Genomic DNA, 27,545 nt, shown 5'->3' with positions numbered 1-27,545 from the left:
GACAGTATTTTGGATTTAAAATGTGTTTTTTACAGAGCGGCTGTCATTTTCCAATCCCATTTATTTCCCTACTCCCATGAATTCCTGCCCACGGGAGCAGCCTCTGATCAAATTAATCCCCTTATAAAAGTGAGCTCCAGCGAACGACGCAGAAACCAAGACCTGCCCCGCAATGAACCTGAAAAGCTCCAAGCATATGGCACTATTTTTGCTTTTAAATGTCTCTGTTCCAGATCAGTCAGATAAAATTTGCAACAAATTCCTACAGAGACCAACAGGAAAGGGCAGAAAGAGGGAGAAGGCAAAAGGAAACCACAGGGAAAAGCAAGGGCGGAGCTGGAGAGGATGATGAAGAGATTAAGGAACAGCAGCAGCGGGACGGGTGTCGGGGAAAAGGCCCCGCGGAACCTCTCCTTGGTTTACCAGCACATCATTTATAATCTATCACACTGAATTATTCATTTCTCTTGGTTTAAACAGGTTATGTGGCTGCAACCCCCCAGCCAGGAGCGGGGAGGGAGAAGCCAAGGAGAGCGAGCGACAACCAACTACTTTTATTTCTGCCTCCGACCGGAATTGAAGGAAGAGCATTTGGGCCATGTGTGTTTGATCATACATGACCTTTATTGGAGACAGCTGGGGTCATTTATTATACAGAAGTAACATCACACCATTCTCTTCCAATTTAATTCCTTTTAGTCTCCTTATAAATCTGTAGCAAAAGTGCACTTTTTAGCAGTTTTTAATCTATAGTATATATCTTTCAATATTATCTCTCAGTCAGGTATTTTATTTGTAAAAATGTCTCACCAGATATACAAAATACATGTCTAGTGTACTACATTAATTTTTGTATTTACTGTTTAGATTATTTTTAACTCAGTGCTCTCTTTTTTTCCATTTTTATTTTTTTTTTTTTCATTTTTTGCAAGACTTAGTGATGACAGGCTTCTGGTAGCGCCACCAGGAGAGGACTCACAGCTTGTGCGTGAACAAGGGGAGAAGACTCTTAAGCCAGGAAGGATTTTCACACAACAGGAACAAGATGGCAAGAACGTTTTGCTGTTATCGAATGTGTCTCTTAAAATGACAGTACTCTGGATAATAAAAAAATAATTAAAAAAAAGCCAACGTCCGTGTTTTCTCTTCTGGAAGAGGAGATGTGCCAGGAGAATGGAACCTGTACCCAGTTGGAACACAATAGTAATGATTAATTTGCATGATGAAGACAGGAGTTAATTACTAACATTACGTTTCTGGTCATGGTAAGAAAAAAACAGAGACGTACAGCCACAAGAACCTGTGAAATGCTGTTTTCCTGAGGACGATATTTTGGTAAAATATTGTAGATCCTGTACAAGCCACAGAATTGCATAAGTTAAATGTCCTCAAGAAGAACAATCACCAGTATATACCATGAAGGGCTGCGCTGGGAACAACCACACAGAGGACAGCTCTTGTGTTACCCGACAAGATGAAGGAAGGAAAATACTCATTTCCACTGGTAGTTTAGCGCCAGCTGCGACAAGCTTTGGCACGGCAACAGGACTTGTCAAAAAAGAAAATGACCCAAGATTTTTCTGAGATCCCTTACAAACTCCCTTAAGTCTTTCCATCCCAGTTATCCTTGAGATCAGAATATATACACACATAACAGATAATTACTTAATTTCAGTCTTCAAAAGACTAACGATTTCCCCTGTGAAGCAAGGCCTATAGAGGTAAAACAATCAGAAGCATTTTTGGGGGCGTGGTAGGGACTCCCAGATCAACACAAACGTTACCAACAGATGACGAGGAACACTCAGAAAGGAAACACCTGGGTGGGTTGGTTGGTTGGTTGGTTTTCCTTCTCACACGTTCATTATCTCGCAGCCTAAGAACAACTGGATGAGTTAAATAAGGCTCCCCTTGGTCAACCCTTCCCAATTAGTGCTGTTTGTGTGTATTAGCATAGATTCACTGCATCGGTTTGCGACGCATCGAATGAAATGTTGAACAGATCCCGTTTCAGAATGAGGGCACTTTTGGTTTACGCAATAGCTCCAAGAAATGCTGCAACTTCCAACTTTCTTACAGCAACTGGTTGCCAGACAAATTCTTCCAAAGGTAACTGCTCGTCTGCTCCCCTTAGATCTGCAGCAACGTGGCTCTGAGTCCAAATTTCCGCTTCGAAAGAAAAGCACACAGTAGAGTAGGCTGAAAATGGATAAAGTTCTACACCTTCGGAAGAAGAAACAGAACAGTAAAAATAAAAATACAAAAAGAAGCAGTGCTGTTAGTGTTATCTAAACCCGAGATAATGCATAATGGGGAAATTTATAATGCTGCACAGAGAGGGTTTTTTGTCTCTTTTTTTTTTTTTTTTTACAAAAATTACAGACTTGACATTTCCAATATGTCTTAGCTTTGTACTGCTTCTCAAGTCTGAGTCACCAAAAATATCCAGCAACCAGCTGCTGTTCATATCCTAAAATATGCCTTCAGCTGACACTGAATATTGAAATCATTCTGCTAAAATACAGAAAAACGACGATGGTAGAAACCAAGGTATAGCCTCAGGCCAACATTAAATGGTAAAAATTCTAAAATGCTACTTTTAAATCTCTTCTTCAGTTCATGAACAAATAAGCAGCCAGGTTTCAAGTAGAGGTAACACAGATTTTGGAAGATAGCACGTAAAAAAAAAGCCCAGAAAGAAAACTGGAACAAAAGCTCTTCTCGTTACGGCAGTCAGCACTAATCCTCCATCAAACAGCAGGGAGAACCCTTTATTCACCCCGCTGGATCTGTCCTGGTCCTACAGCACCAACGAGGAACTGCTCCTGCTCTCACAAATATGTTCCATTTGGACATATCTTGATCCCTTTTTTTTTCTTTTTTCTCCATTTATTTGTACACTTGTATCTTTCGTCTTAGTCTCTTGACTGGTAGAAGAGGATATATCCAGATTCTGAGTTTTTGGAAATGTCTGATGTTAACCCATAGAATTCTTCAATGGCCTGGGCATCAATTTTCTGAAAATTAATGAGAGTTATAATTAGCCTCAGTCAAAACACCACCCTAAGAACCCCTTTCCCAGACAAAGCATTATTTTCAGTTCTTGGAGGTGCTGCTGGAAGGTGCAGTATTAATACACCCATATTTCAGTATCATTGAATCCAACCAAATAGAACAAAACATTTTTCCACTTAATACTCTATTCGCTATTGAAAAAAAAAAAAGAAATCAAGATGAAATAACAAACCTCTCAAAAGTGGTGCGCTCTTAAGATGGACTATAAGAAAAGGGATCCATGAAAATGTATCCTTAAAAGAGTACATGACATTTTTAGTATTTGCTTTCTCGTTCAGACTGGTGTTACCTTTCCTGACTATAGGTTTGTAAAGTAACTGAAAATAAGCAGTTACTGATCAGCAAAGAAGTTAGTACAGCTGGGAGGACACAAGGACCATCTTAAGCAGATTTAACATTCAGCTAAAGACTCCAGATTTTAAAGAAGAGAAGTCCTGCAAGAGCTACTGGTAATTATACCACCAAATCTGTGGATCTCACCTGATTATGATCTTCTGGTCTAATGAGAGCTTTCCTTCCTTAGGATTTGGTGGTACAACACCTACTGGAATACTATCACAGGGTTTGTGCTTTTAGAGAAATAAATTATTTGCCATATTAATAGCGTTAAATGGTCTGTTTATATTTAAAGTTGTGAATTATGTGCAGAAAAGCAGCTTTTGATTTCACACTCCAACCAGCAAGGCCTGGAGGGCATTTTAAAGGGCTTTCAAAGATGCAAATTCTACCATCTTGAGAACGATGGGCTTCACGTTACTGCATTGGAGTCTGCAGTCAGAGGTGAGCAAGAGCAGAGACTAAAACACTGAAATAAAATACTCCCAATGACCTGTGCTGCTCAGAACTCCACTGTGGTTCAGTATTTTAAAATACCTTTAGGATTCTGGATCCAGTGAGACAAGAGGCTGAAGCACCTGAAGGGAGACGAGCCTAAAGCTTCCCTTTCACTCCCCAAGGAACAAAGGTGAGGAAGCAAAGAAATGTTCAGAATCCAAGAAGGTCTGGGTTGAACTCCTGCTTTGGTGGTGAGAGGGAGTAGCAGGGACCAACCTGTGCTTGAATTTTAAAAGAAAACGACTCCATCAAGGAGCCTCTTCAGCCCCAGCCCCCATTTGGCAGCACGTTACTGTTCATCTGTTCATCTGTTCATCACCCACTGAACAGGAGTGAGCACCACCACAAGGGCTTTGGCTTCTCTCAGTGGTGCTGCCAAACAACCTGCACGTTGAGGCCATCCTTTTCCCAGCCTTTTTAAAGCACAGGAAAGAAAGACACAGTAAGTTTCCAGAAGATGCACCAACTGCAGGACAGAGCTGCAGAAACCCTCCCTTAAATAGTTTCCTTAAACACCGTTAAAAAAAAAAAAAATAGGGGGGAAAAACCCCCCAAAGAGATGTTTTGTGTTTCTTCTCCATTCAAGGAGTTCAGAGAATTTAAATGCCATACTGAGGGCTTTTGCATTTTCACACAATTTATTAGCATAACGTCTACTACAAACTGTTAGATACACATTTTAACAGAAAAACAGCAAAAGAACATCCTTCAGGCCTTGTAATATTTTTAGCAGACAACTCGAACATGTTTTATTTTAAGTGCCAACTAACTTGCCATGCAATCAAGTCTATTTCCACTACTCATTTTGAATGCAACTCAAGCATTTGATACAGATTAATTCATCCTACAGATATTTTTAGTTTTATCATGGCAAAACTTCCTTTTTTAATTTCACTATCCATAGAAAACACAGTGGAACTAGAGGAGGGTTATACAGACTCTATTCTTCCCACCCTTAGCTGACCGCGTACACTGGGGACAGCAAGGCTTCACCCAGTTGCAGCTTTAGAGCAACAACCAATTGATGGTTTCACAAATACTTTTAGGATTCTGCAGCCTCACCTGGCATTAAGATGATTTTTTTTTCTCTTAACTGAGCTTAAATATCATCTGTTCCTTTCCGGACAACTATTCTGGTTGCCCAAACCAAATCCTTCCTTGCACAGCATTCCAGTGAACGCTGCAAACCTCTCAACAAATATTTCAGAGGAGACATAGAATCATCCTCCCCTTCTCTCATTTTGGGGACCTCCTTGGATGGACACTTTTCCCTCTCTGTTTCAGATAAACATTGTCACTGCGATGTATCACTCAGCCGCTCTAATGACAACATGTCAAATTAGCCAGAGATCATTTACTCAGGTTCCTCAATTAATTTTGCTTGGCAGAGTATCCCACTTGGACTGATCTGCCTCCTGGATTTGATGCAGTTATTTTTCACATATGCTGTAGTATGTTTGATTACCATCTATCCTCAATTTAATTGAAAGTTGGCCTTCCAACCAAATCCAAATAGATAAATAAATATGACTTCACCACTTCTGACATTTAGTGGGCAATAAGGATAAACTACTTCCTATTGACAGCTCAGAGCTATTAATTCACATCACTTGCCAAAAATGCAACAAGCCTTTTAAACTGTATTTAAGGGGGTAAAGCTTCAGTTGCAGTATCTGTATAAAGGTACAAGGGCTTTGGACTCATCTTCTGAAGGCTGCTGACTAATAGCTGTTCTGTTGTGTAGCCAGTTCACACCTAGAATGTTGTATTCAAAGCCTTTAAAAAAAAAAAAAAAAAAAAAAAAAATCTGCTTTCAGGTTCTTAAGGGTCTCTGCAGAGTAGAAGGCTCCTGTGGTCAGCCCTAAACCCAGAAACTTACGCAGAATTCACCTTTAGGTGCTTTGTGGGTTTTTTGCCACTCCATTTTTGAGGACAACCTCTGTCACATCATACATAGCAACGTATTTCCTGTGGTGTCACCTTATGGCCAACCCCAAGCAGTTTGAAAATAGTACTCGGTCAAGTTCAGAGTCGATATTTAAATGGAATATTTCAACGGATATTTAAATGATGGAACTGACAAAAGCAGTTGCGGTTTTACCTCATTTTTTCAGTGAATAGCCTACAGCACTAGTAAGGAACTAATTCTCAAGAGCTGATGACTAAGCGGGGAGAGAGAGAACAGATGAGTAAAACTGCAGCTACTTCTTCCAGCAGCATGAGGAGAGGAAGAGCAGCCTCCATTCCCCTGTTCTCCTTAACCACTGAACGGCCAGAAATTCAGGTGAGTTCTACAAGGTGGAGGAAAGAGAAAGGTTGGTGGCTCCTAGACAGAGGGAGGTGAGATGTGAGCTTGGTGTTCATCACACACTTCAAAGCAGCTACACCAGATACTCAGTGAGGAGATCCTCTGGGACAACCCCGAGACGAATCCTTACGCTACACCCTTCATACAAGTCTCTAGGTTGGAAGGGACCTTTCAGATCATGGAGTCCAATCAGAGTCAGGTCAAGGAGCAACTGGTCATCAGAAAGGGCTAATGATTTCAAATGACTCAATTTTTCATGCCCTCCAGCAGCAGGAAAAACAAAGCCTAAATTTCCCAGAAAACAACCACCACATGCCAACATCAGCCAGGGAGAATCTTCTAGCAGGAAAAGGAATCTTAAACTTCCAGGTTTGCAGCTGGGGCAGAGGTAGTGCTACAGGACAGGGTTATAGCGCTTGGAATCAAGACAGCAATCAAAGAGCCATGGAAAACACCAAAAGTAGAAATTTTAGATCAAAGAGCCTTTATTTTTACAGCATTTTAGATAAACTCTGTAAAAGAAGATGAACTTAAAGAAAAGAAAGCCATGATTAAAGTTAAGAAAGCCATTATTAAAGTTGAAAAGCAACTTAAAGGAAAGAAAAAAGCACGCCTCCAGGAGAGAGGAACTACATTCTAGCTCCTTGAATTTGTTGTCCAGTAACAGATAGTGCCTATTCAAAATCTTTGGCACTATAGAAGTACCAACAGTGTTTGCAGATAAAACCAAACTCTGTTTTGACATAAAAGCTAAGATACGCCATAGAAGTGTCTTATAGAAAACAAGCAAAGAACAAGATGGTTAATTTACGTCTACTTTCAAAAATGTGAAGTTTCTCTCTTGGATGGAAAAGACAGTGAATACTTGCATTTAAAAATCTTGAAGTGAACACTATTTCCAAAAGTAGCTGACACAATTACATACCTCAGCCATGAAAGAAACAAGAAGAAAATAACCCTCAAAATACAATAATGGGAGAAAGTCCGTACGACTATGAACAGTTGCCTGTCTCAATCAAGGGGAAGTCACCCCTGATGCTCAAAGCTAAGCAAAGATTCAAAAAATAAAATAAAATCAGAGAACGTAGTACATCTTCTTTATTTCAACACCAGCAAGGATCTTGCTGTACCTATTTAGACACTTAGCATCAGGCCTTAACCTCGACCATGAGATCTCAGAGGCAAACAGTACAATTTCATCTTTACAAAAAGCAGGTCTGCCGTGGTATTTGTTCTACTGTTTGATATTTGCTTAATAATGATGTGAAATATATAAATATTCTGGATATCAGTCTAACAGATACATTAATAGAAAATTTAAGGGAAAATTTTCTTGAGCAGCCTGTTTAAACATTATCACCGATAGCCCAAACATCTCAGTGTGCCCTCAGGACCTTTCTGCTGTCTCCCAAATCTTCTTTTTTACAGTTTTTCTACACTTCAATTTGTTGGGGAAAACTGCCTACAAAAAAAGGGTCAGAAGTTCTTAAATGCAGCAATGAAACGCAACTAGCACAAAGCGAGTTAGGAACAAAAAAGAGCCCAAAAGGTGGGCTGGAATAAGAGCATTTCAGATCTTGAATGACAAATTTGTGGTATTTCAGCCTGAACAGGGCCCACACCAGCCCATGCCTAAGGTGTCAATCCAGCCCTCCTGCTGGTTTGCCCTTCTCCACAACACTTCTATAACCAAAATGCACAAAAATGTTGATGTTTTACTTTTGAAACATCCAGAATTATTCTGTGCTTACGTTTTCCTGAAATACTTTCATGGGCACAAAAGCTAATCCCAGACACAGAACCAGAGCTGGAGAGCAATGCCATCTACTCTTGTTTTCACCACGTCAAAGCAGACCTACCTCTACAATGTCATCATCAAACAGCAACCAAAAGCCATGGCTCTTCACAATGGTGATATAATGTCCGCGATTTGGACCACTGAGAGGAAAAAAAAAGAATTATTTTTAAATTATTTTAATGAATTTAATTATTTTAATGAAGACTCATTACTCTTGTGCCTACAAAGGCAGGACCACTGCTCTCCCACACAGTTATAGCTGTTACCAGCAGAGTTTGATTTCCCAGCTCTTAATGTGGCCTAATACTACTCATAACATTGTTGAGGTTCTTAGACTTTCCCAAATTGCTTGAATTAAAATTTCTGTCTTTGCTATTTGCAAATACACTATAATCAAAATACACAATTTCATAAATATTTCAGATAGTCATTCATGTCTATCAAAAAACAAAATTAAAAGCCAGTTATTTCAATCACGGTTGTGTTTCATTCATCACTGCTGAGTATTTTGATCACCATTCAAAAATTCTAATAACTGTCTGAAATACTTTATTTGCACAGAAGATTTTTTTTTTAATTCTTAGTGTGGTTTAGGCCATGGCTGACTGCAGACAGGTTTTCTGCAAGTGCTGTTCCCACTTTTCCAGTCCGGTTCTATTGCATCTATCGGGAATGTTTACCTTGAAGGGATGATAAAATGAGGTAATTCAAAGTGAGATGGACCTGCAGAGTAAAGGTGGGCAGACTGCCCTGAAAAGGTGGCAGTTTGGGATAATAAACTATATGGATGGAAAACTAAGAGCTATCAATCTACTAACCTCAAATTCGGAGAGAACAGTCCAGAGATACAGTGAAAAAATAGTATTTTCCGCCCCGGTTTTACTTTTAACTTAGCATCTACATAAAGGTTTAAAACAACCTACATTCATATCAGCTTCAGGCAAAAGAAAGTACTTCTCTAGCCCTTCCAGAATTATTATTGACATACTTCAACACATAACTTGTCATGGAATGAAACTTGTTTGTTTAGAGAGACTACATGAAAAGTCAAACTGTAAGGGCAAAATATTTAAAACAAGTTCTGAGAACTCAAATATTTAGTAAATATAGTTTAAGTCTTTGGTAAGTTCCCAGTAAGAACTGGAACCAGAAGAGTCACAGGACTCCTGAAAGCCCTGTATAAGACAATGGGATTGAGAAGAAAAAGCAAAGCCATTTATACATTTGAATTATTAATTACCATTGTTAAAATATGAAAGTGTCATTACAGGTATAGCCAATTAGAATTCTATAGACGAAAATGCTCACACTTCCAGAAGGCACTTATATTTTTTTTTGCCTTCCATGACTGCTTTTTTCCTAAAAGTGCTGAAATGTTTTTCTTCTTTGCTTTTAAAAACATAATTACAGTAACTACAACAACAAAAAGCATTTAATAGAGATATAATTTAATAAGGATATTTTTAAAACCCAGCAGTACAGAGTTTGTTCCACATGGTGGCACCAGCTTCTAAAAAACCTTCTATGGTTTAGCAAGTAGCAACATGAGACCTGTAACTTAATTCTATTTTAGTAAGTGTTTTTCCAAGATTTGTTTTTATTTCATTTAGCTTTCCTGGAAAGCTGGGTTGGAGGTGGGGGTTTTTTGTTGGTTTTTTTTTTGTTTTTTTTTTTGTTGTTTTTTTTTTTTTTACTTTGCTACAGCTCAAAGAATCATCTTGTCTGAATTGCCACCATGTTTGAAAGCTGAGAAAAGAGCAAACCTTGGACTGTGTACTCAGAAAACAAAATTTAAAACAGTAAAAAAGTAGTAAAATAAGACTGAAACAATTTAAAAAAAACCCAAAATATTTTTGGACAACCAGCTTTAGCTGCCTAGCACGCTTCCGTATAGTCAGTTTATTTTACATTAATTTCAAGGAAAAATTTCAAGGAAAGGCATTTAATTGAAGGTCTGGAAAGCACAAACCCAACATACCTGCCACAGTGAACAACTACAGCCACAAGGTCATACATTCTGTCAGGATTTGTAGCATCTCCTGAAGTGTTAAAGAGCCGGAGCTCCAAGGGAAAGACTACCCGGTAGGAGAGTTTGGTGTATCGATGCAGCTGGTCCATGTATTTGAACCTTTTTAAGTGCAGAGCTAGAATCATGGGCAACTTTTTCACTCTCATTCTGAACCATAAAAATAGGTTAAAAAGAGAAAAAAAAAAAAAAAAAAAGAACAAGGTATTAGCAGATCACCTAAAGCAAAGCTTGGTTCAAGAACAGTTTCAACATGAAGATGCTTCTTAAAAGGCAGCTAAAATGTTGATGAAGACATTCAAAAGGCTGCTTTTTTCATTCCAGTGAGAATTTGCAATATTTATCCTGAAGAATTACCTAAACAATTGATATCTGAATGCAGGACAACTGTCTGTAATGAAAACATTAATTTTTCATCACATCAGTGGAAAGGAAGAGATGGAATAAATCTGTCTTGCTGCTCTGGCTGCAACCAAGTATGAGGTGAGAAATAAGATTTTTGTATATAGTACTCAGAGTGAAAGCAGATGGGATGGTTTTCAGTGGCTTTAAGCTGATTAATGCTAACTGGGGAAAATGTGAATGTCTGGAAGCACCAGATATAAGCTCTTCTGGGGAAGCACCAGATATAAGCTCTTCTGGGAAGAATACAAAATTACTCTCTTCATTTCTCTCTGATAAGGTTGCCACAAAGTTACTTGGTCTCCATTTTTCCTTCCTTACTCCCCTCCCCACAAACACAAACCTAAACAGTCTTTTAAGTTTTCTTTTCACTGAGTCCACAAAGTGTATTTCCCCAACAGCTGCCCATTTTAAGAGGACATTTACATTAGCCTGACTATTTGAACCTTACCTCTTCTGTGCTTCCTGTTTACTGCGGCACTGCTCACAATAGTATTTATATTCACTGCATAGAGTTTCAGTGTTACTAAATCCTCTGTGGAAATGAAAGAAAAGTCAGATAAGCAGGGATATTCAGTCACATCATCCAGTTAAAAGTTACTGCTAATAATGCTGAAAAAACCCAAAGCACGCACACACACAAGATGAAATTCCTCTTATTCCTATCGCTCGTACCTCCCAAACACATTTTAGGTGTATTTGTCCCAGGCTTGGGATGTAGTGCCAACATTCAGCTGGAAAAATCTGGAAATTCCCCCCTCGGGTATTAATTGCATACTTTCTGGGCAGGAGTCCAACACAACAGGTACTAAACAGCAATAAGGTGATTATGGTTTGTCCCCAGAAGTAGCCACTCCGCGTTTTCTTTGGTGGCAGACATTAAATGTTAAGACCTACAGCCATTAGCCATTGACTAGACAAAGGCTGGATTATCTTTCAGCTCCTGGCAATTAGATACCCATTATCAGCTATTAAAAAGCCACATGGTATATGCAGCTTGCAGTATCCTAGCAGCTGAGAAGCCTTGAATCCAGCAGTTGAATATACAGAGCAAACTTCTATCAGCAAAAAATACCAGCATGACCACAAACATCAGGTCCAGACAACTGAAATGCAGTAACAATATTAAAATAAACAAGAATTTATTACGAAACCAAACACATCATGTTTAGTTTTGGTCAAACCTGACTATATAATCTAACAAATGAAAATCCCCATAAAAGAAAGTGAAAAATCAATCTTGCATACCTCTAAGAAATCACCGTACTCATTAAATACTAAAAACCACTAAGAAATTAGCAGCTTCAAAAATCCATGATAAAAATAAAGTGAACAGTACTCTGAACACAACATATTTTACCATAAATCAAAGCCTACAACTGTTGCACAACAGAGCAATAAGCTCTCTCCTTCTAACCAAGGACAGGTATTTTTTCCATCCACAAATATTTTCATTTACCTTAGACAGTGTGTAATTGATGTATTTTGTTCCACATCAACCGATAGATCCAGAAAGTCCTCATCTTTGCTACTAACCTTGAAAAAAATAAGAAGAAATATTTCATAACAGTTTAGAACTGACAGATTTCTTTTAACCATTTCTGGAATGGTGCAAGGTCCTTGTTGCAAATAGAGAGCTTCACGATAAAAAAAATAAACATACATACACACACAAAAGCCCTTTCTTGAGGTAAATTAAAAAGAAATAAATAATCGGATGTGTTGTTACAATCCAGAGAGGGATACTAAAAAAAAAACCAACGACAAAACCCAGGAAAAAAACCACAAAAAAACCCCTCAAAAACCTTTCTTGCGAAACATCTCTCCCCCTTCAGACACATCTGCTCCCTTCACTGGCAAAACCAAGCTTGTAACCACTCGGAGGTCTCCGAGCTGGAGAAGCTTTAGCTGTATTCCACTCTGCTTTGCAGGCTGATACAGCTTCCTGCTGCAGCTCAGAGCTTCACAGTAAATACTTATAGGAAATGCAGAAAACAGGCAGATGGGTTTTCAATTAAATGGGTTAGCAGTGAAGAAAACCATCTTTCCGCTTGTGGAACAGTCACATTTAATTTCAAAATTCTTGAGACAGAGTCTTATTAACGTCATTTGTCGAGCTTCTGTTCACCACATAGCCATAATTTTAGATTTAAAACGCCAAGAACACTCATTCAGTTGTAATCACTTCTGGTTTTTTCTCTCTCCATCTGGGCTTTCTTTTGTTTTTAGAAATATTAAATCAAACATAGCACATAGCTCACTACAAATCCCTGGTCTGAAGGTGCTGTGGTTCTTCTCATTCTAGGCTTTGTGGCACTTCTTTTGCTCTCAAATAGAGTGGCCATGGACCAGAGTCAAGAAGAACACAGTTCCAATTCAAGAAATCCAGTTAATCCCAGAGTTAAATAAATAGTGAGCAACTCTCATGTAGAAACACAACATAAACTATCAATCACTGACACAGGAAATAACACGAAGACAAAAAGGCAGCTTCTATCAGCCAGGTGCAGACTGCCTCGATGGAAACAGGGAGGAGGAACAGAAAAAACACTATGCTTTTTCTGAGAAACATACCTTAATGAGTATTGGTTTGAACATAGAGGTGATACAGTCATAAAATAGGCTATGTTCCATATTTTAACAGAGAGAGTGCAATTTCATCTATCCTAATGAATGAAAAAGTGCGCTCAGTATTAGGGAAAATGATCCAGAACCTGTGAAAAATCTAAGAGGTTTGGTTTTGGTTTAAACGTACAGCCTCACAGTTAAGACATCTGGTTTCATTGGTTAGTGTTCCTTGGAAGATTTCATGGACCCACGTCAGATCAGTCTTGTCTCCTTCTTCGCTGTCAATGCTGCCATTCTGGAGTTTGCCATTCTGTTTCTCCTGTTTTTTCTCTTCTTGTAGTAAATCAGCAATAGTGTTAAGTAGGTAGTTTAGGAATTCGTGTGCATCCTGCTGCATATAATTATCAAATAATTCTGGAAAAGAATAGACCACAAGGAGAATGAAAAAATACAGATATTTCAGAATATCAAGTTACTATGCTTTTAGCAATCAGTGCATGCCCTTCCCCCTTCTCTACCCTATTATACAGTTGTGGGTTACGCTGCTAAAGAGACTTTGAAGAGTTGTACTTTGTTGTTCTCAACAGATGTTAGATTACCCTCACTTACTCCCCAGGTTGCAAGGAACAGACAGCTGAAAAGTAACATAAAGGAAACTCAGTGTGGGCATTTCTTGGAACTGAAGAAAACCATGATTGGTTTTTAGGGGTGGTTTTTTTTCTTTAGGGTGCGAGAGAAATAAAGAAATTCAGATGTGTTGCCTTTGGCCATTAGTTCATTAAGTCCAGCATCAAGGGGCAAAAAAACCCCTACTATAAGTTTGCTATCTTTTCAAGTTCAAGCACAGATGATAAATCAACATACAGAACTCCTCCTCACAAAGTAGCTCTGGGAAATAACCACTAGTTCTCATCATATGGAATTTATCCTCCCACAAATATAAGAAATCAGGCAAAGGGTGGTTAAGTCTCCTTAGAGAGTTCAACTCTGAGGTCTGTTTAGCCCACGACAATTTCTAGCAATGACCCAAAATGTGCCAACTTGCAGCAGAGCTCTACAGAACACAATGCCAAAGTGGAATAATGGAAATAACAAGAGGTGTATACGTGCTCGGTGCTTGGTCTGAGCAAGTCCAGAAGCAAAGAGATCTAGATAATCCCCTTACGACACAGCACAGTTCTGATACAATCTCTCCCTATGCTAGAGGTGGTGAAATTCACACCACAACCAGCAGCTCAAAAAAATCTTCCAGAAATCTGTTAAAACTTGACAATTTGGACTCACTTAAAAAGGAACTTGTGTTTACGCTTTATACGCTTAAATCCCCAATGCTCAAATCTGCATAAAAATTTCATTTTATTCATTTACCATTTTCTTTCCTCAATCGGGAAATAAATTTCTTGGGTGGGATGACTCCCACCTTCTTCTTTTGCGTAGCAATACTGTTGAAGAGATCAGAGAGGCATGTCAGGAGGCTTTCCTTCTTTCGAGGCTGCACTTTGTACGCCAAAACTTTTTCCCGAAATGGACGACAAAAATAAAGTGCCTGTAAGACTGAGTTGCAGTAGCAGGTATTGCCGAACTGGTTAAAACAGAACAAAAGGAAAACAAAACGTTTTCATATTAGGTCTGTTAAAAAGGCATGACAGAAAGAGGTTGCTCATTAAGAATGTCACATACTGAAAATGGAAAAGTCGCCTGTCAGAGTTAATTTATTGGGGAAATACTAGTAGGCACGGTGTAAAAGACTCATCCTTGTCTTATCCCAGCTGAAGAGGGCAAGAGAAGACAACAGGGCACACAAAAAAAGCAGGAAACCATTGACACAAAAAACCCAACCCAAATTGAGGGCTCATCACAAAATCTGAACTTCTGGAGGCACAGTGTTCTCCGAATCCTGGAAAGGGAGATCCTGCTGATGTGGAGGGGCCAAGGATACAGTGACAGAGAGGGCCAGGAACACAGGAAGAGGAAGAGACAGCATCCATCAGCACCCCCGCGTCTCAGCTGGTACAGCACCAAGAGCTCAACGCATGAATTCATGTTAGATTTGCCCGTGTCAGATACACAAAGTACTTTTTAGAGACAGTCAGCAAGGTATCTGTTAAATAGTTCCTGCTCATAACGAAATATTATGAGAAGTACATGATGCAGGCAAATCCAAAGAGCAGCTGGTTTCCATCTGCCGTATCTGAAGGCAGTGTCGTTTTAGAGAAAGGAGGGCAGCGATAACGAATTCCAGAGGCAGTGTCCCACATGGCTTAAAAAGAAGAATCACTCAGATATCAGCATGCCATCCACGAGAAATACCCCATCTTTTCTCAAGCTGTTTCTTTGCAATTTATTGTGCAACCGTATTGTACAATGTCGTTGCTTCAAAGAAATGAAAGAAAATCTGGGTTTGCCAGTCCCCGGATATTCTGGCAGGAAGGCTCTGCATCTCAAGGGTACTGAGAGCAAAATATTTTAAATAAACAAAAGAAGCATACGAATCTGACTACAGAACACAGTTTGTTAAGTGGTATTCAGAGAATATGACCACTACTGTTCAACAAAATTTGGTGTGATTACCATAGCAGAATGATTTCAAGTCAGTTTGCTGATGGAAACAGAAAATTTAACAATTTCATTCACACAGCTAAAAAGGTTACAGCATCATAGTTACATTAACATTAGTTTATACCATATGCAAACAATACAGAACAACAGTTAAAATTTATTGACATGAGGAAAACAAATATGCAAGATCAACAAACATGTGAATTAAGATAGAACCTAACCCATAGGCTTGTTAGTGACCTAAGAAAACAAATAAGCATCACTAACTAAATTTGCATACAAGACAAAACAGGCAAGAGAACTACCAAAGGTCTAATTAAATATCATTGTTTTCAGATAAGGCATCTAATATAGTTGTCTTTAATAATTTCAGAAAATTAAAGAGACAGAAAAAACTAGAAATTGGCCATCTTAAATGAAATAGAAGGTCATGGTGCATCTTATGTCAAAAAAAAAAATTACAAAGCAAGTAGTTAATGAGATGTTAAGACTGTATTCATGGAGAAATCGCATCAAAAAGCATGAAGACAAGTGGTTGTGCACATCCTGCTTTGATGCTACCCACAGAGAAATTATTACAACCAACACAGAGTTAAAGGAGTTAAAGAATTAAAATTCCATCCAAATAGCTTTAAAAATTCCTGCCAGTACGATGCAAGACGCTTTGCAGTAGTCAAAGTGATATGGTGAAAAGTTCACTTCATGCCATGTTTTAGGTTTTAAAAATGTCCTTCTAAATAGTATTTCAACTCCCCTTGCCTGCTACCACCTTTACATAAAGTAATGGAGAAGAATTTTTATTCCTGAAATCAGTATCTTGCGTGTTAGCATTTTAGCTATTTTACTGCATGGCAAGTACTCTACAGAACGACCATGTGATGCCTTTTATTTCAGCAATCCTGACTTTTTTTCATATCAGAACAAAATCCTTCCAACTTTGAGCAATTCAGGGCCTTGGGAAACTTCTGAATAGCTCAATTATTGACCTCTGTAGTAGAGACAGTTCTCCACAAATAAACAATATTACATAGCAGTGTCACACTTTGAAACTACAATCACTTTGCATTTAGAAGTACAAAGTAATCAGATCTCTCCAATCATGACCTTAACTTTGCTAGAAATTCTTCTGAAAGAGGGCTCTAACCATTTGTCTTTGACAGAACCCCCAAAACCAGGCTGCCAAGGCAGTGGCTGCCAAGGCAGTTCTCACTGGGGTGGTGAATATTTCCAAACCTGGAGCTACACACATGGGTTAAATACTCAAATACTATATGAAGTCTAATGTGACATAAAACACAAAGGTAAAAAAACAGGTACAAACCCGTAGGTTTTAAAATCTTTTTGTCATCTATAAATATTTTTAAAAGATACAATAACATAGGGGTTTTTTTTTTGCTTAAAACTGATTGTATTTAGAGCCAACAATACCAAACTAAGAATTTGTAAAATTTTACACTTTCAAAGTATAAATAAAGTTTGAAGGCTTATTTTAAGACAGAGGCTTTTTAAAATGGAAACCAAGATGTAATTCTAGAATGAAAACATTGTTCCACCCACTAACACTTCAGTTCAACATTACACATGATCTATTTTACAGAAGGAACAGTCAGACCCTTCTCCCATGTTCTCTGCGGTGGCTTTAGCAATGGTTTGACTGCAGCCAAACCATTCAGCTCACTGATCCAAAGAGAAAATAGCTATTTAAAACTATTAAAGCCTTTATGGTCCACAGGTTCAACACCTGATTCTATTTGCAGGGCAACCACACGTTTACTACTATTGATGCCTAAGTCATATAACTGCCCTCTTTAAAGCGCTCCGATTAATTTCAAATCATGAAAGAACTAGAAATAACTTTGGAAAAAGCTCTGCAGAACAACAGCGTGACAACGATCACCCTAAAGAAATTGGTTGCAAGGAATAAAGCACAACAGTATTAGTCATATTTTGTCCTTCAAAACAGAGAATAGATGTGGTTATAATAATTCCAGTTATTTTTAGAATGCTATTTTTCCTCTTCACACTATTCATCGCTCGGCTATTTATGTTACAATTGGAGATGCCTTCCATTTTTCTCATTATGGTGCAAACCTCAGCAGCTTTGGAATGCTCATTAACACCACACTTAAGGAATATAACTCAACATGTTTAGATAGTTTGCTGTCTGAGAACACAAACTGCTAGAAACCCACACAGAAGTTGATTAAATGGGTTTGTAACGAGCTGCAACAAATAACACATTAGTAGCTATATTAACCTTATTTGGTGTGCAGAAGACAGATATCTGTCACATGTAAGAAAATAATCAACCAAGTGAGTGTCATTCTATGTCCTCGCATACAAGAACTTCCACTAATCCCACAAGTAATATGCTTTTAGAAAAATCACTCATTTTCATTGGAAAACCTCACATTTCTCTTCTCTAAAAGAGCATATGAACAATGTACACACTTTATTAATGTCCCTTCCAGCTCAATATTGAAATCTCATAATTAGAAACCCACCTGAGCAGGAAGGTTTCTCTCAAAGACTTTATAATAAATAGACTTATTTTTCTGTGTTTAAGATGAAATTTGCATCTTGGTTAAGAACAAGGCACAGCACCATATTGCAGGACACGGTGTCTATGCAGAGTCCTGCTTTAAGTTACAAGTGCTCATAGATAAAGTTCTAACAGAGAATTCTGTTAAATTCAAAATTAGGATATGAATTGAAAAAAATAGCATTTCAACCACAGAAAATTCACTTACATTGACCAAGCCAAAATAATGCTCATTCACAGGGAACTGTTCAGGACCAATCTCTTTCTCCAAAGCAGAGGCATTGGCGCCCTGTAAAGAAACAGTATGTTTATGTTAGAGAAAAAAACCCCAACTTCCCAAAAACAAACAAACAAAAAAATCCAACAGAGTTCATACCACTCCTATAAAAACGAAGAAGCTAAGAAAATAAATTGCTTCCATTGAGAATTAGCACCTCATGTTTCCAATGTTCCTCAAAATACAATCAATAGATGTTTCATTATTATAAAAGCCACCATGGTTTCACTTAAAAACTCAACTTCATCAGCTGGAATTAGAGTTATCTAGCAAAAGGGGAGGGGGGTTACATTTGAATTTATTTGAAAGTTAACAACGAGACATTTGTTCTCACCTAAGACTTCAGGTTGGTCACAGTGACGTAGAAACACCAATTTTAATTTAGCCAAGAATGAATTGTAAAAAATAAAGAAACACAGAGAGAACTTCTAAACCTGGGGGTCAAAACCAATATGGTACAAAGTCCATGAAAGAAAAAACATCTTTTTGTGATGTGGACTGCACAAAGGTTTGATAGGGCTGATTACTATTTGCCTCTCATATAAAGAATCCTTGAAAAAACTTTGCCTTCACTGACACTTTATATTAGAAATACAATAATTTTCTAACTTTATTCCTGGAAAGTGCTATGGCCAAGCGAAGCACCATTACAAAAACCAAAAAGAATGGAAAGAAGTTTATCAGATGTTCCCCAAACTCAGATCACCTACAAGTGCCTTTGCTTTGTTACCCTTAATTTAAGGACGACGTATTAAGCTCACAGTGCATTTTGATACATCCTTGAGTCTCCAGCAACATAATGAGGATAGAACTCATTAGATAGGACTGAAAAATACCACTACACATCAGACGGTCTTAATTGTCACACAGAACAAGAACTAAAGCATACCAACATTTTCATTTGTCTACTTCAAAGTGGCTTATGCATCTCTTTCCATCTTTTCCCTTTTTAATCCAAGACTGCACAAGAACAGGTGATGCTGGTTTTGACAAATTTTCAGTCTTGCCATCAGACCTGACTGCTAAATGAGGTTTCTTTACTCTTACACTGTGCATGTTTCAAGATTTAGGAAGGGATATGCGGAAAATCTGCAAGTGTGTCAAGTTTGGTTTAAATTTCTCTGAACTGGCTTCTCGCCTCCTCCACCATCTCCAACACTGTATTGAGAAACTGGTACCACAACTTCCAGAACTGGTGCAACTAGGCAACCCCAATACTTCAGACTGGAAAGCAACATGTGGAATAAATATCTGAACAAAGAAATAAAAGCGTAAGAATTGTAATTTTTAACAAAAGTATGCTACAAAGAATTTAATAACCTACCATAAACCAGTGTTGCAATTCAACTAAACCACCATCCCATATTCTGTGTCTACCCACCATCCCATATTCCACATGTACCTACCTATTTAATCTAACAGCTAATGCGCCTTTATTTCCAGTGCTTCCCTATATCTACTGGCCAAATTTTGTAAATTTGGGTAAATTAACCACAGAGGTACATTAAAAATTAAGGTTTCCTTAATAAGTTGAATGCTAGTTAGTCAATCAGCCAGAGAAGGTTAATTAACCTAACATTTAGTTGCAACGTTTCTGAAGTTTGTTGTCAGAGAGCATTTGAAATGAGCACAACAAAACCATGAAAAGCAAACCAGGACTCCAAGTAATTGTGGGAGGAATCAAAGCCACAAACCAGTCATGAATAGTTCTGAAGATGCAAACTTTGCTTTATCACGGGAGTCAATGTCAATATCAACTACCCCACACAAGGCAACAAGTAGGTAAGTAGGGGAAAAAAAGCCCTTTATGGTGGCAGCCCAAATGGGCCTTGGTTGTGTTCAGGATGGAAATACACGTCTCGTCTGTGAGTGACGCTGCGTAACTGGAGTCAAAGTTCAGCTACTCACAATCTGTGATCTCTGCAACTACATTTGCTAATAGCAAATTAACCAACTGGAGACCAAATCGAGTGTTGTGTGAGCCATGTCTTGCTGTAGTGAAGCCCAATAAGCAATTTGTTTTCAGACTGATAAGTGCTATACACATTTCCTCACCCCCAATAAAAGATTTTTCCATCTGGATAAATATTCCTGCCTCAATCACATCAATATTTGCTCATAAGAAACTATACATGCTTCATCATTTTGGAAACATAAGTCACATTTCTCATCTAGAAATATAATCTAACCAAAGTGGCAAGTGTCCAAAGTATAAATATTTATACTTGATTATTTGGGGAATCATGGGAGATGCATCTCTTCTGGGGTGCCTCAAAAACTATTCTGCATCTTTACCATACTTTACACATCTAAAACCATAAGAAAATCAATATGAGTTTTATTGCCCCCATTGTGGGGGCAATAAAAAATGACAAGAAAAAAAAAAATCACTAATAAATACCAATTGAGTTTGCTTGGCATATAAAAGCTAAGCGAATAATGTAAATAAAATGCAGCTAAATATAACACTTAATGCACGAGATTAGAATTGACTTCTCATTGCTAGCATAAGACAAATAAATGCATCTTATAAAAAAAGCCAGAATTACATCCTTGAGACTTCTAGGAGGTGCAAGAAAATGCTTTTAAGGAACTGCCCAGCTACTCCAGTTCAGCAAGAGATGATAAAACTTTCTGTGCACAGCTCCGTGAGCCAGGAACAAACCAGAAATTTATACAGGCAACACATAATTAACTGAGGAGGAAAACATCCCCCAGTTTAACTAAAGTGCTAATACTGGTTTACTTATATAATTAGACTCCCAGAGAGATGTGAATTTAACACTTCTATATTGGTGGAGGAGGTGATAACTAAAGTTTCAGCAACTTTTAAACAGGGTTTGGAATTTTCTAGAAATTACTGTGACTTAAAATGTTGTCTCAGAGGTTGGTTGCACTTTCCAAGAGATCCCCCATTCTGTTCACACACCCATGAGCAGAACTGACTTTGACTCTCCAGAGCGAGCTCAGCTCAGAGGGTTTCCAAAGGTCTGGCATTATTAGTCAAATAAAAAAAACAGAAAGCTGCCTGGCCCATCTGACCCATCAGCATTTTAGCAGTTCAGAATAACAGATACCCTTTACAAAGGCCAAGATGACCCCAATAGACCAACAATAAAATATTTTATATTATAGCTGCAGTAATTTTACTTTATGCATATCAGCTAATTAAAAAAAGGGACTTATCCATGAACATTTGTGCTTGCTGATTTCCATCAGAAAAGGCAAAGAATACCGTTTAAAAAAAAATCCATATACTAGATTTTAAAGTATCAAACAAAAGCACGGATAGTTGTTACTATTCAAGTTTTCCTCCATTTTTCATCCTATCTGAGTGAAGGACATGACTCCAACATTAGATATGTATGAGATAAAGGGAAGATAGGACTGAGTACAACTAATATTTATGCAAAGAACACCAAAAGGTTTCTAAGGCAAGATTTGTTGAGTTTGGTAAGGCAAAAAGGGTAATGTAAAAAGGGACATGAAAAGACCAGTTTCAGAACCCTTTATCTGAGGTAGGTGTCTGATCAAGTCATGACAACTGAAGTGATCCCCCAGTACAGCTGAAATTTTAACTGAAAACCCCATCAAAACCAGAACAGAGATCTATCAAGCCTCCCAACTTGTAAGCTGCGAGTCCCTTTTGCTCAGCAGAGAAGTCTTAAAGATTTCTTTCCAGTTCAGTACACCACCCAAGTGGAAAAAATAGTAGATGACTTCTATTTCTTAGCCAGATGATGCTGCCAAGTCATCGCATCACCAAAGGAGATAAGAAAGGAGAATGCTCAGGCATTACGGTCTCTCACACGCTCTACAGTTTGTGACGATTCCTGCAAAAAAAATGAGCATTTTCCCTGGTCTAGAGTTAATTGATTTCAGGAACTGAAAACGTATCAACACTTTCCAGGGGCTTAAATACTTCTGTGCCCTTAAACTTATTTGAATTTGTAATTATTCTTACAGACAAATGGCTTATAGATGGCATTCACTTATCGGACAAGATTCATAAGAAGAAATAATTGTTGGAAGATGAAGAAGAGTTATGTATAGAAAGTAGGAAAGTGATAAGTAGCTTTACAGCAGAAATTATAATAAGGCCAAGAGTTCTTCTGCAGCTACTGATGAACAGAAGAACAGCTGGGAATGATTAATGACAACTACAGAGCTCAGAACACGAACTATGGTCGACTCCTGACAGAAATCCACACATCCACCATCCCCACCGGTCTTGCTTCCAGATACAACTTTTCCCCTTATTTACTACAATGAATTTTACCAAGTTTCAGTGAAATCCTGGTCCTCTGCAAAACCTGCCTGAGAATAAGTGGACTATCATTTCAGATTAACCAGCTATACCAGTCAGATTTTTTTTTATCTTTCACACTTGGAAGGAATTCACACTTCCATTTATAAATATCTCCTTTTTACTACTCTGGAGGTAACTTTGCAGACGTGGAAATGGTTCTAAAAGCAATGTCCTCCTATCTTGATAAGCAAGGTCTTCTGAGCACGAAGCAGCTGCTGCTCTAGCTGCAGTAAAATAGGATCCAAATTAGCCCAACATCGGGTCAGTATCCTTGCTGTTATTCAGGGCTCTTGTCAAAAATAATCAGGTCAATGCTGTACTGCAGCTCGAGCAAACAGTGAGCGGAGAGAGGCAATGAAGCTATAAAAAGAGGGGGGAAAAAAAAACCTCACAAAGCAGACGATGGGAAAGGGTTACGAGTGGGAAGATCCCAGTGTCCTTTTGATAACAGCCTTGAGATTCAGTGAGGGGAAGCAGAGAAGTTTATGGCATTTACCATTGCTAAACTGCAATTCTGCCAAGGATGAAGCTGGCACACGAGGAGGGCTCAGGCTGCACGTTTTGGAGGGTGCTGGTTTCACACCAGTGAAGGGTACAGCGTCCCACGTCAGCACAATCCACCCGATAGAAGCAGCTGGGTGTATGTTCTAAACTGGAGACATGGAGGTGTGACACCTATAAAATCACAGAATGGGTTGGGTTGGAAGGGACCTTAAAGATCATCCAGTGCCACCCCCTGCCCTGGGCAGGGACACTTCCTACCAGACCAGGTTGCTCCAAGCCCCCTCCAACCTGCCCTTGAACCCCTCCAGGGATGGGGCAGCCACAGCTTCTCTGGGCAACCTGGGCCAGGCTCTCACCACCCTCACACCAAAGAATTCTTCCCCAGTATCTTATCTAAATTTCCCCTCTTTCAGTTTAAAACTGTTCCCCCTCCTCCTGTGGCTCCCCTCCCTGATCCAGAGTCCCTCCCCATCTCTCCTGGAGCCCCTTTAGGGACAGGCAGGGGCTCGAAGGTCTCCCCGGAGCCTTCTCTTCTCCAGGCTGAACCCCCCCAACTCCCTCTCTCTTTTATGGGATAGGCTGGAAGAGAGAAAGAAGTACAGTAAGAAAATAAGAAGAAACTACGGTGAAAAAAGAGGGATAGTAAGTGAAGATCCAAAAAAAAAAACACAACCCAACATTAAAATAGTGATTAAAGGTGGCTACACTGCAACCGGCATTTCTGATGTGCTCCAATTATACAGTGTTTTTGAAATTCACCAGGAAAATCCACGCAACAGCAGATTGTCAATGGATTTCTAACCATTCATTACTAGCTCAACATAATGACATAAAATACTAAAGATGTGTTTGGTTTCTTAGAAGGAGACAGAGATTTACATACCTAAACAGACAGTACACTTGTCAAATAAACGCTGCTAGAGGTTTTTAAATGCTAATAAGGATGAAGCAGTTTCTTAAAATACAACAAAAGGAAGTAACTAGAACCATGAAGCCCTTCTAATCTTTTCAAAAAAATACAATCAGAAACAACTTTTTTAATACTAATGATCCTGACAAAATCTACAAGAAGTCTGAGTATGTCACTGCTGTGCTTATTTTGGGGTGCTCCACAGATTTAGCTGCTCCATTTGTAGACAGCAGGAGATTTTCAGAAGACAACTCTTAAAATCAGCATATATATGTATTACTGCTCCCAAAGTTCCAGAAAAACTCCTATCTGTACTTCATATAATGTTTAAACTGTAGCTTCCTATGCATCTATATGTCAGCTGCTTTAGCCTTATCTAAAATACAAGACTAATCTCATCAGCAGATTACTTTTAACGAGCTAGAGACCATCAGTTAACTTAAAACACTCTGCAAACAGTCCATGGAAATCCGAAGATACAGCCTTTCTTCAACAATAAATTTGCAATTAGTATCATTCAGTTGAAATGGAGCCATTAAAGCAGTGGAACATGGGCTATCTCTGAACTTTCATTCGGGCTGCAGGCACGCTCAGGAGCTGTGCAATGTGGTTGGTGTAACAGCCTGTTGACATAAAAATCCCCTGTGATATACTGCCTTGGGCTCCATCCCACACTAACTCAGCTTTTGGACTGGAACCAGTTTATTCCCACTGAGAGCACAGCACGCACCTGCCCGCAAAAAATATCTCCCTTCAAGAAAGGCAAAAAAAAAGGACCAGATATTTAAGAGAACATACACGGCCCATAAGTCTTGCTGAAGTCTCTAATTACTCATTTGACTCTTTTTAACGAATTAGGGTTGGATAAGATTTAGCATTTGAAAAAAACTGGGACGCAGCTTTCAAGTTGGGCAGAAAGGCTCCAAGGGACACCATCGGGCAGCTCTCAAGATTAGAAAAGCTGGTTAAATACATTGTGTAAAGAGTGAACAAATAAACCAAAATCAAAATAAAAGGGGGGAAAAAACCCAAGTAGGCCAAACCAGAGCAAACTAAAAGCTTTCAGGAAAGAAATCTGATTGAGATGATGCATTTTATAAAGGCTGCCTGCACTTACTTTGCTGTATTAGCCATGATAATTCAGGCTTCAGGACTATTAAAATTACCATGTGGGGGAGCGCAGACAGGAGCAGAGCTGGTGCTGGATTCCTGGAACAGTTTATAGAACACACAGCCATGATTTTCTAAACACAGAATTAGATATTGTTTCCACGTCTTTTAGAACTCCTTGGTTGTGTAGCACTGAAGTCAGATAAAAAGAGCTGTCAGCTCAGCTATCACTCACTGTCATCTGGGGTTTGAAATGATCCCTTTTCACGCATCCCGGAAAGCTGCCGTTCCAGGCATTAACAAATTATGGTAAATTGAACCTTGGATTCCAGCACTTGGCATGCTTACGCGGGCAAAACAAACTGATAATCTTGAAAGGAGCAGGTGTAACAGTGTCACAGACTTTCCAAGGCTTCCAAATACTATGGAATCTTCTTAATCTGCACAACCTTTCAGGGCAGGCAGGAAAGCGCTGGCTCTGCCCACTCTTCACACAGAGCACTCAGGCTACAGCCAGTGTCACGGGGACCACAGTGAAATTAGAAAAGGCTGTATTTCCCAATAAGTTTACTGCTACAATGCGTTTAAAACCTGAAGTCTTAACGAGAGTGTTTTTAAATAAATTAATATAGAAGGCTTTGTAAACTGTTTCACGTAAATGTTTATTCAATTAGGAGCTGGTCTTGCCAGGTCCACAGGATCTGGGCTGCGCTTCCGAGGGCAGAGCAAGTCATACACGCTTGTGAAATTCTGTAATTTTATGCTCTTTAAAATTAGTACTGCTTAGAGTCCTTCGCAATGTGGCACTGTGAGCAACCTACTTCCCCCTTCTCAGCCACTGCCTCCCAGTTTACCAAAACGTTCATCCATCTGGAAAAGCTCCGCAAGATTTCTCCTGACCTTGGGTTTCTCTCCAATGCCCTAGTAACACAGATAGGAGTAGATGTCTGGCTAGTACAGCGCTCAGATATTTTACAGCTTTTTGGCCCTCTAAAAGAACAAACACAAACAGATCTACAGGCCCAGAGCTTACCAGTATTGTTCTTTTGTGAGCTGGTGATAGGATTTTATCATGGCTTTCACACATCAAACAGTGGAGGAACAATACTGTAAAAAGCGAGGAAGTGGGTGCTGATGGAAGGCAAAACATAACAGCACAGGTTTATGAACGGGTTGTAACTTCAGGCATTACACAGGAACGGGTTAAATAGGCACAGAGACACCAGGAAAAGTCAGACAGAGGGGCCACCGGTGGATCTGAACATGTATATATTCCCAACACGAGAGCTTAAGTGGATAAATCATTAGGAAAGGAGCTGAAAATATAAAATATGACATAAGAAACAAAACAATAATCTACAGCAGCCCTTTATTTTGGCAACAAGTCTAGGAATCTCCCAAATTGACATCTGTATGAGCCAATACTGGAAGCCATTAATTTTTTTAATAGGAACAAGATACTAAGTGATGGATTCAATGTATTAAAAGCATTCGCTCTAAAACCTGACTAAAGAACAAAACAATGAAGATCCAATAACACAGAGCACTTCTTGAACTAGCTACACTCTGCTATTTTAACATCTTTTCCCAGGCTTTCATACCTCATTTTTAAACTGTAACAGCTCTGCACGAGAGGTCCTCCAGTATAATTAATATCTAGTCTCAACTAATGAAATATGCACTGCCCAGTTTGCCCAGGACTCCACAGCACAACACAGTTAGGATCTCTCATTTTCCCAGGGACAGTGAAGTCATGAAATCTTCAGATTTAGAGACAATCTGGGATCAAAACAGATACCAGCAGAGCAGAAAAACTCCTCCATGTGGTAGTTCAGGAGTCCTGTAAAACCCTAAAAAAAAAAAAAAAAAAGAAAAAAAAAATCATTCAAAGGAGACCTGTGTGCTCTGCACCTGAGCTGGCTGTCAGCTCTGTCACACAGGGTGGTGTTTTTTTCCCTAAAAAAAAGCAGGTTATTCTCAAGCTGGGTGCAAAGATGAATATTATTTTTCCTTCAGCTTAACGAGTCAAGCAAGCAGCAGAGCAGTGCTGGGAACAGGACTCTGCTCAGCTGGCTTTACTTTCATCCTCCCTTCTTTCCACTGCCTCGGTGATATCTCCCCAGCTATAAATGCTCTTTCTCTGATAAAGCTAAAGCAAAGTTCTACAAATATAGGTGAAACAGCAGCAAGGCAAATATTATACATCAGGGACATGAAAGCCCTGCTTGAACTGAATAGTGTAAATTATTCAGGTGGCAAATGGCAACGTATTACTTACAAATGATTCAGTCATCTCTTCTCTAGCACTGACATTAATAATTAT

General features: G+C 38.9%; 1 protein-coding gene across 3 annotated transcripts; it reads right to left on the bottom strand.

Annotated features, from left to right (window-relative positions):
• Positions 1-603: 603 nt before the first annotated feature.
• LOC106895681 (ubiquitin carboxyl-terminal hydrolase 12-like) lies at positions 604-27,067 on the bottom strand. Of its 3 annotated transcripts, none has more exons than XM_014955261.1 (9): positions 26,824-27,067; positions 18,321-18,401; positions 14,380-14,453; positions 13,199-13,425; positions 11,903-11,979; positions 10,895-10,978; positions 9,994-10,191; positions 8,077-8,155; positions 604-3,017 (listed from the first exon to the last, which is right to left on the bottom strand). In XM_014955261.1, the coding sequence occupies exons 2-9, from the start codon at positions 18,344-18,346 to the stop codon at positions 2,916-2,918; spliced, it is 867 nt and encodes a 288-aa protein (XP_014810747.1). In that variant the 5' UTR covers positions 18,347-18,401; positions 26,824-27,067; the 3' UTR covers positions 604-2,915. The 3 variants fall into 3 exon arrangements, with proteins under 3 accessions (XP_014810747.1, XP_014810744.1, XP_014810746.1); XM_014955258.1 differs by lacking the exon at positions 26,824-27,067 and adding an exon at positions 23,195-23,335 and having other exon boundaries at positions 14,380-14,593; XM_014955260.1 differs by lacking the exon at positions 26,824-27,067 and adding an exon at positions 23,195-23,334.
• Between the last annotated feature and the right edge of the window lie 478 nt (positions 27,068-27,545).

Source organism: Calidris pugnax, unplaced genomic scaffold (assembly GCF_001431845.1).
Source record: "Calidris pugnax isolate Ruff unplaced genomic scaffold, ASM143184v1 scaffold38, whole genome shotgun sequence".
Lineage (NCBI taxonomy): Eukaryota > Metazoa > Chordata > Aves > Charadriiformes > Scolopacidae > Calidris > Calidris pugnax.
This window is presented reverse-complemented; position numbering and strand designations above follow the sequence as displayed.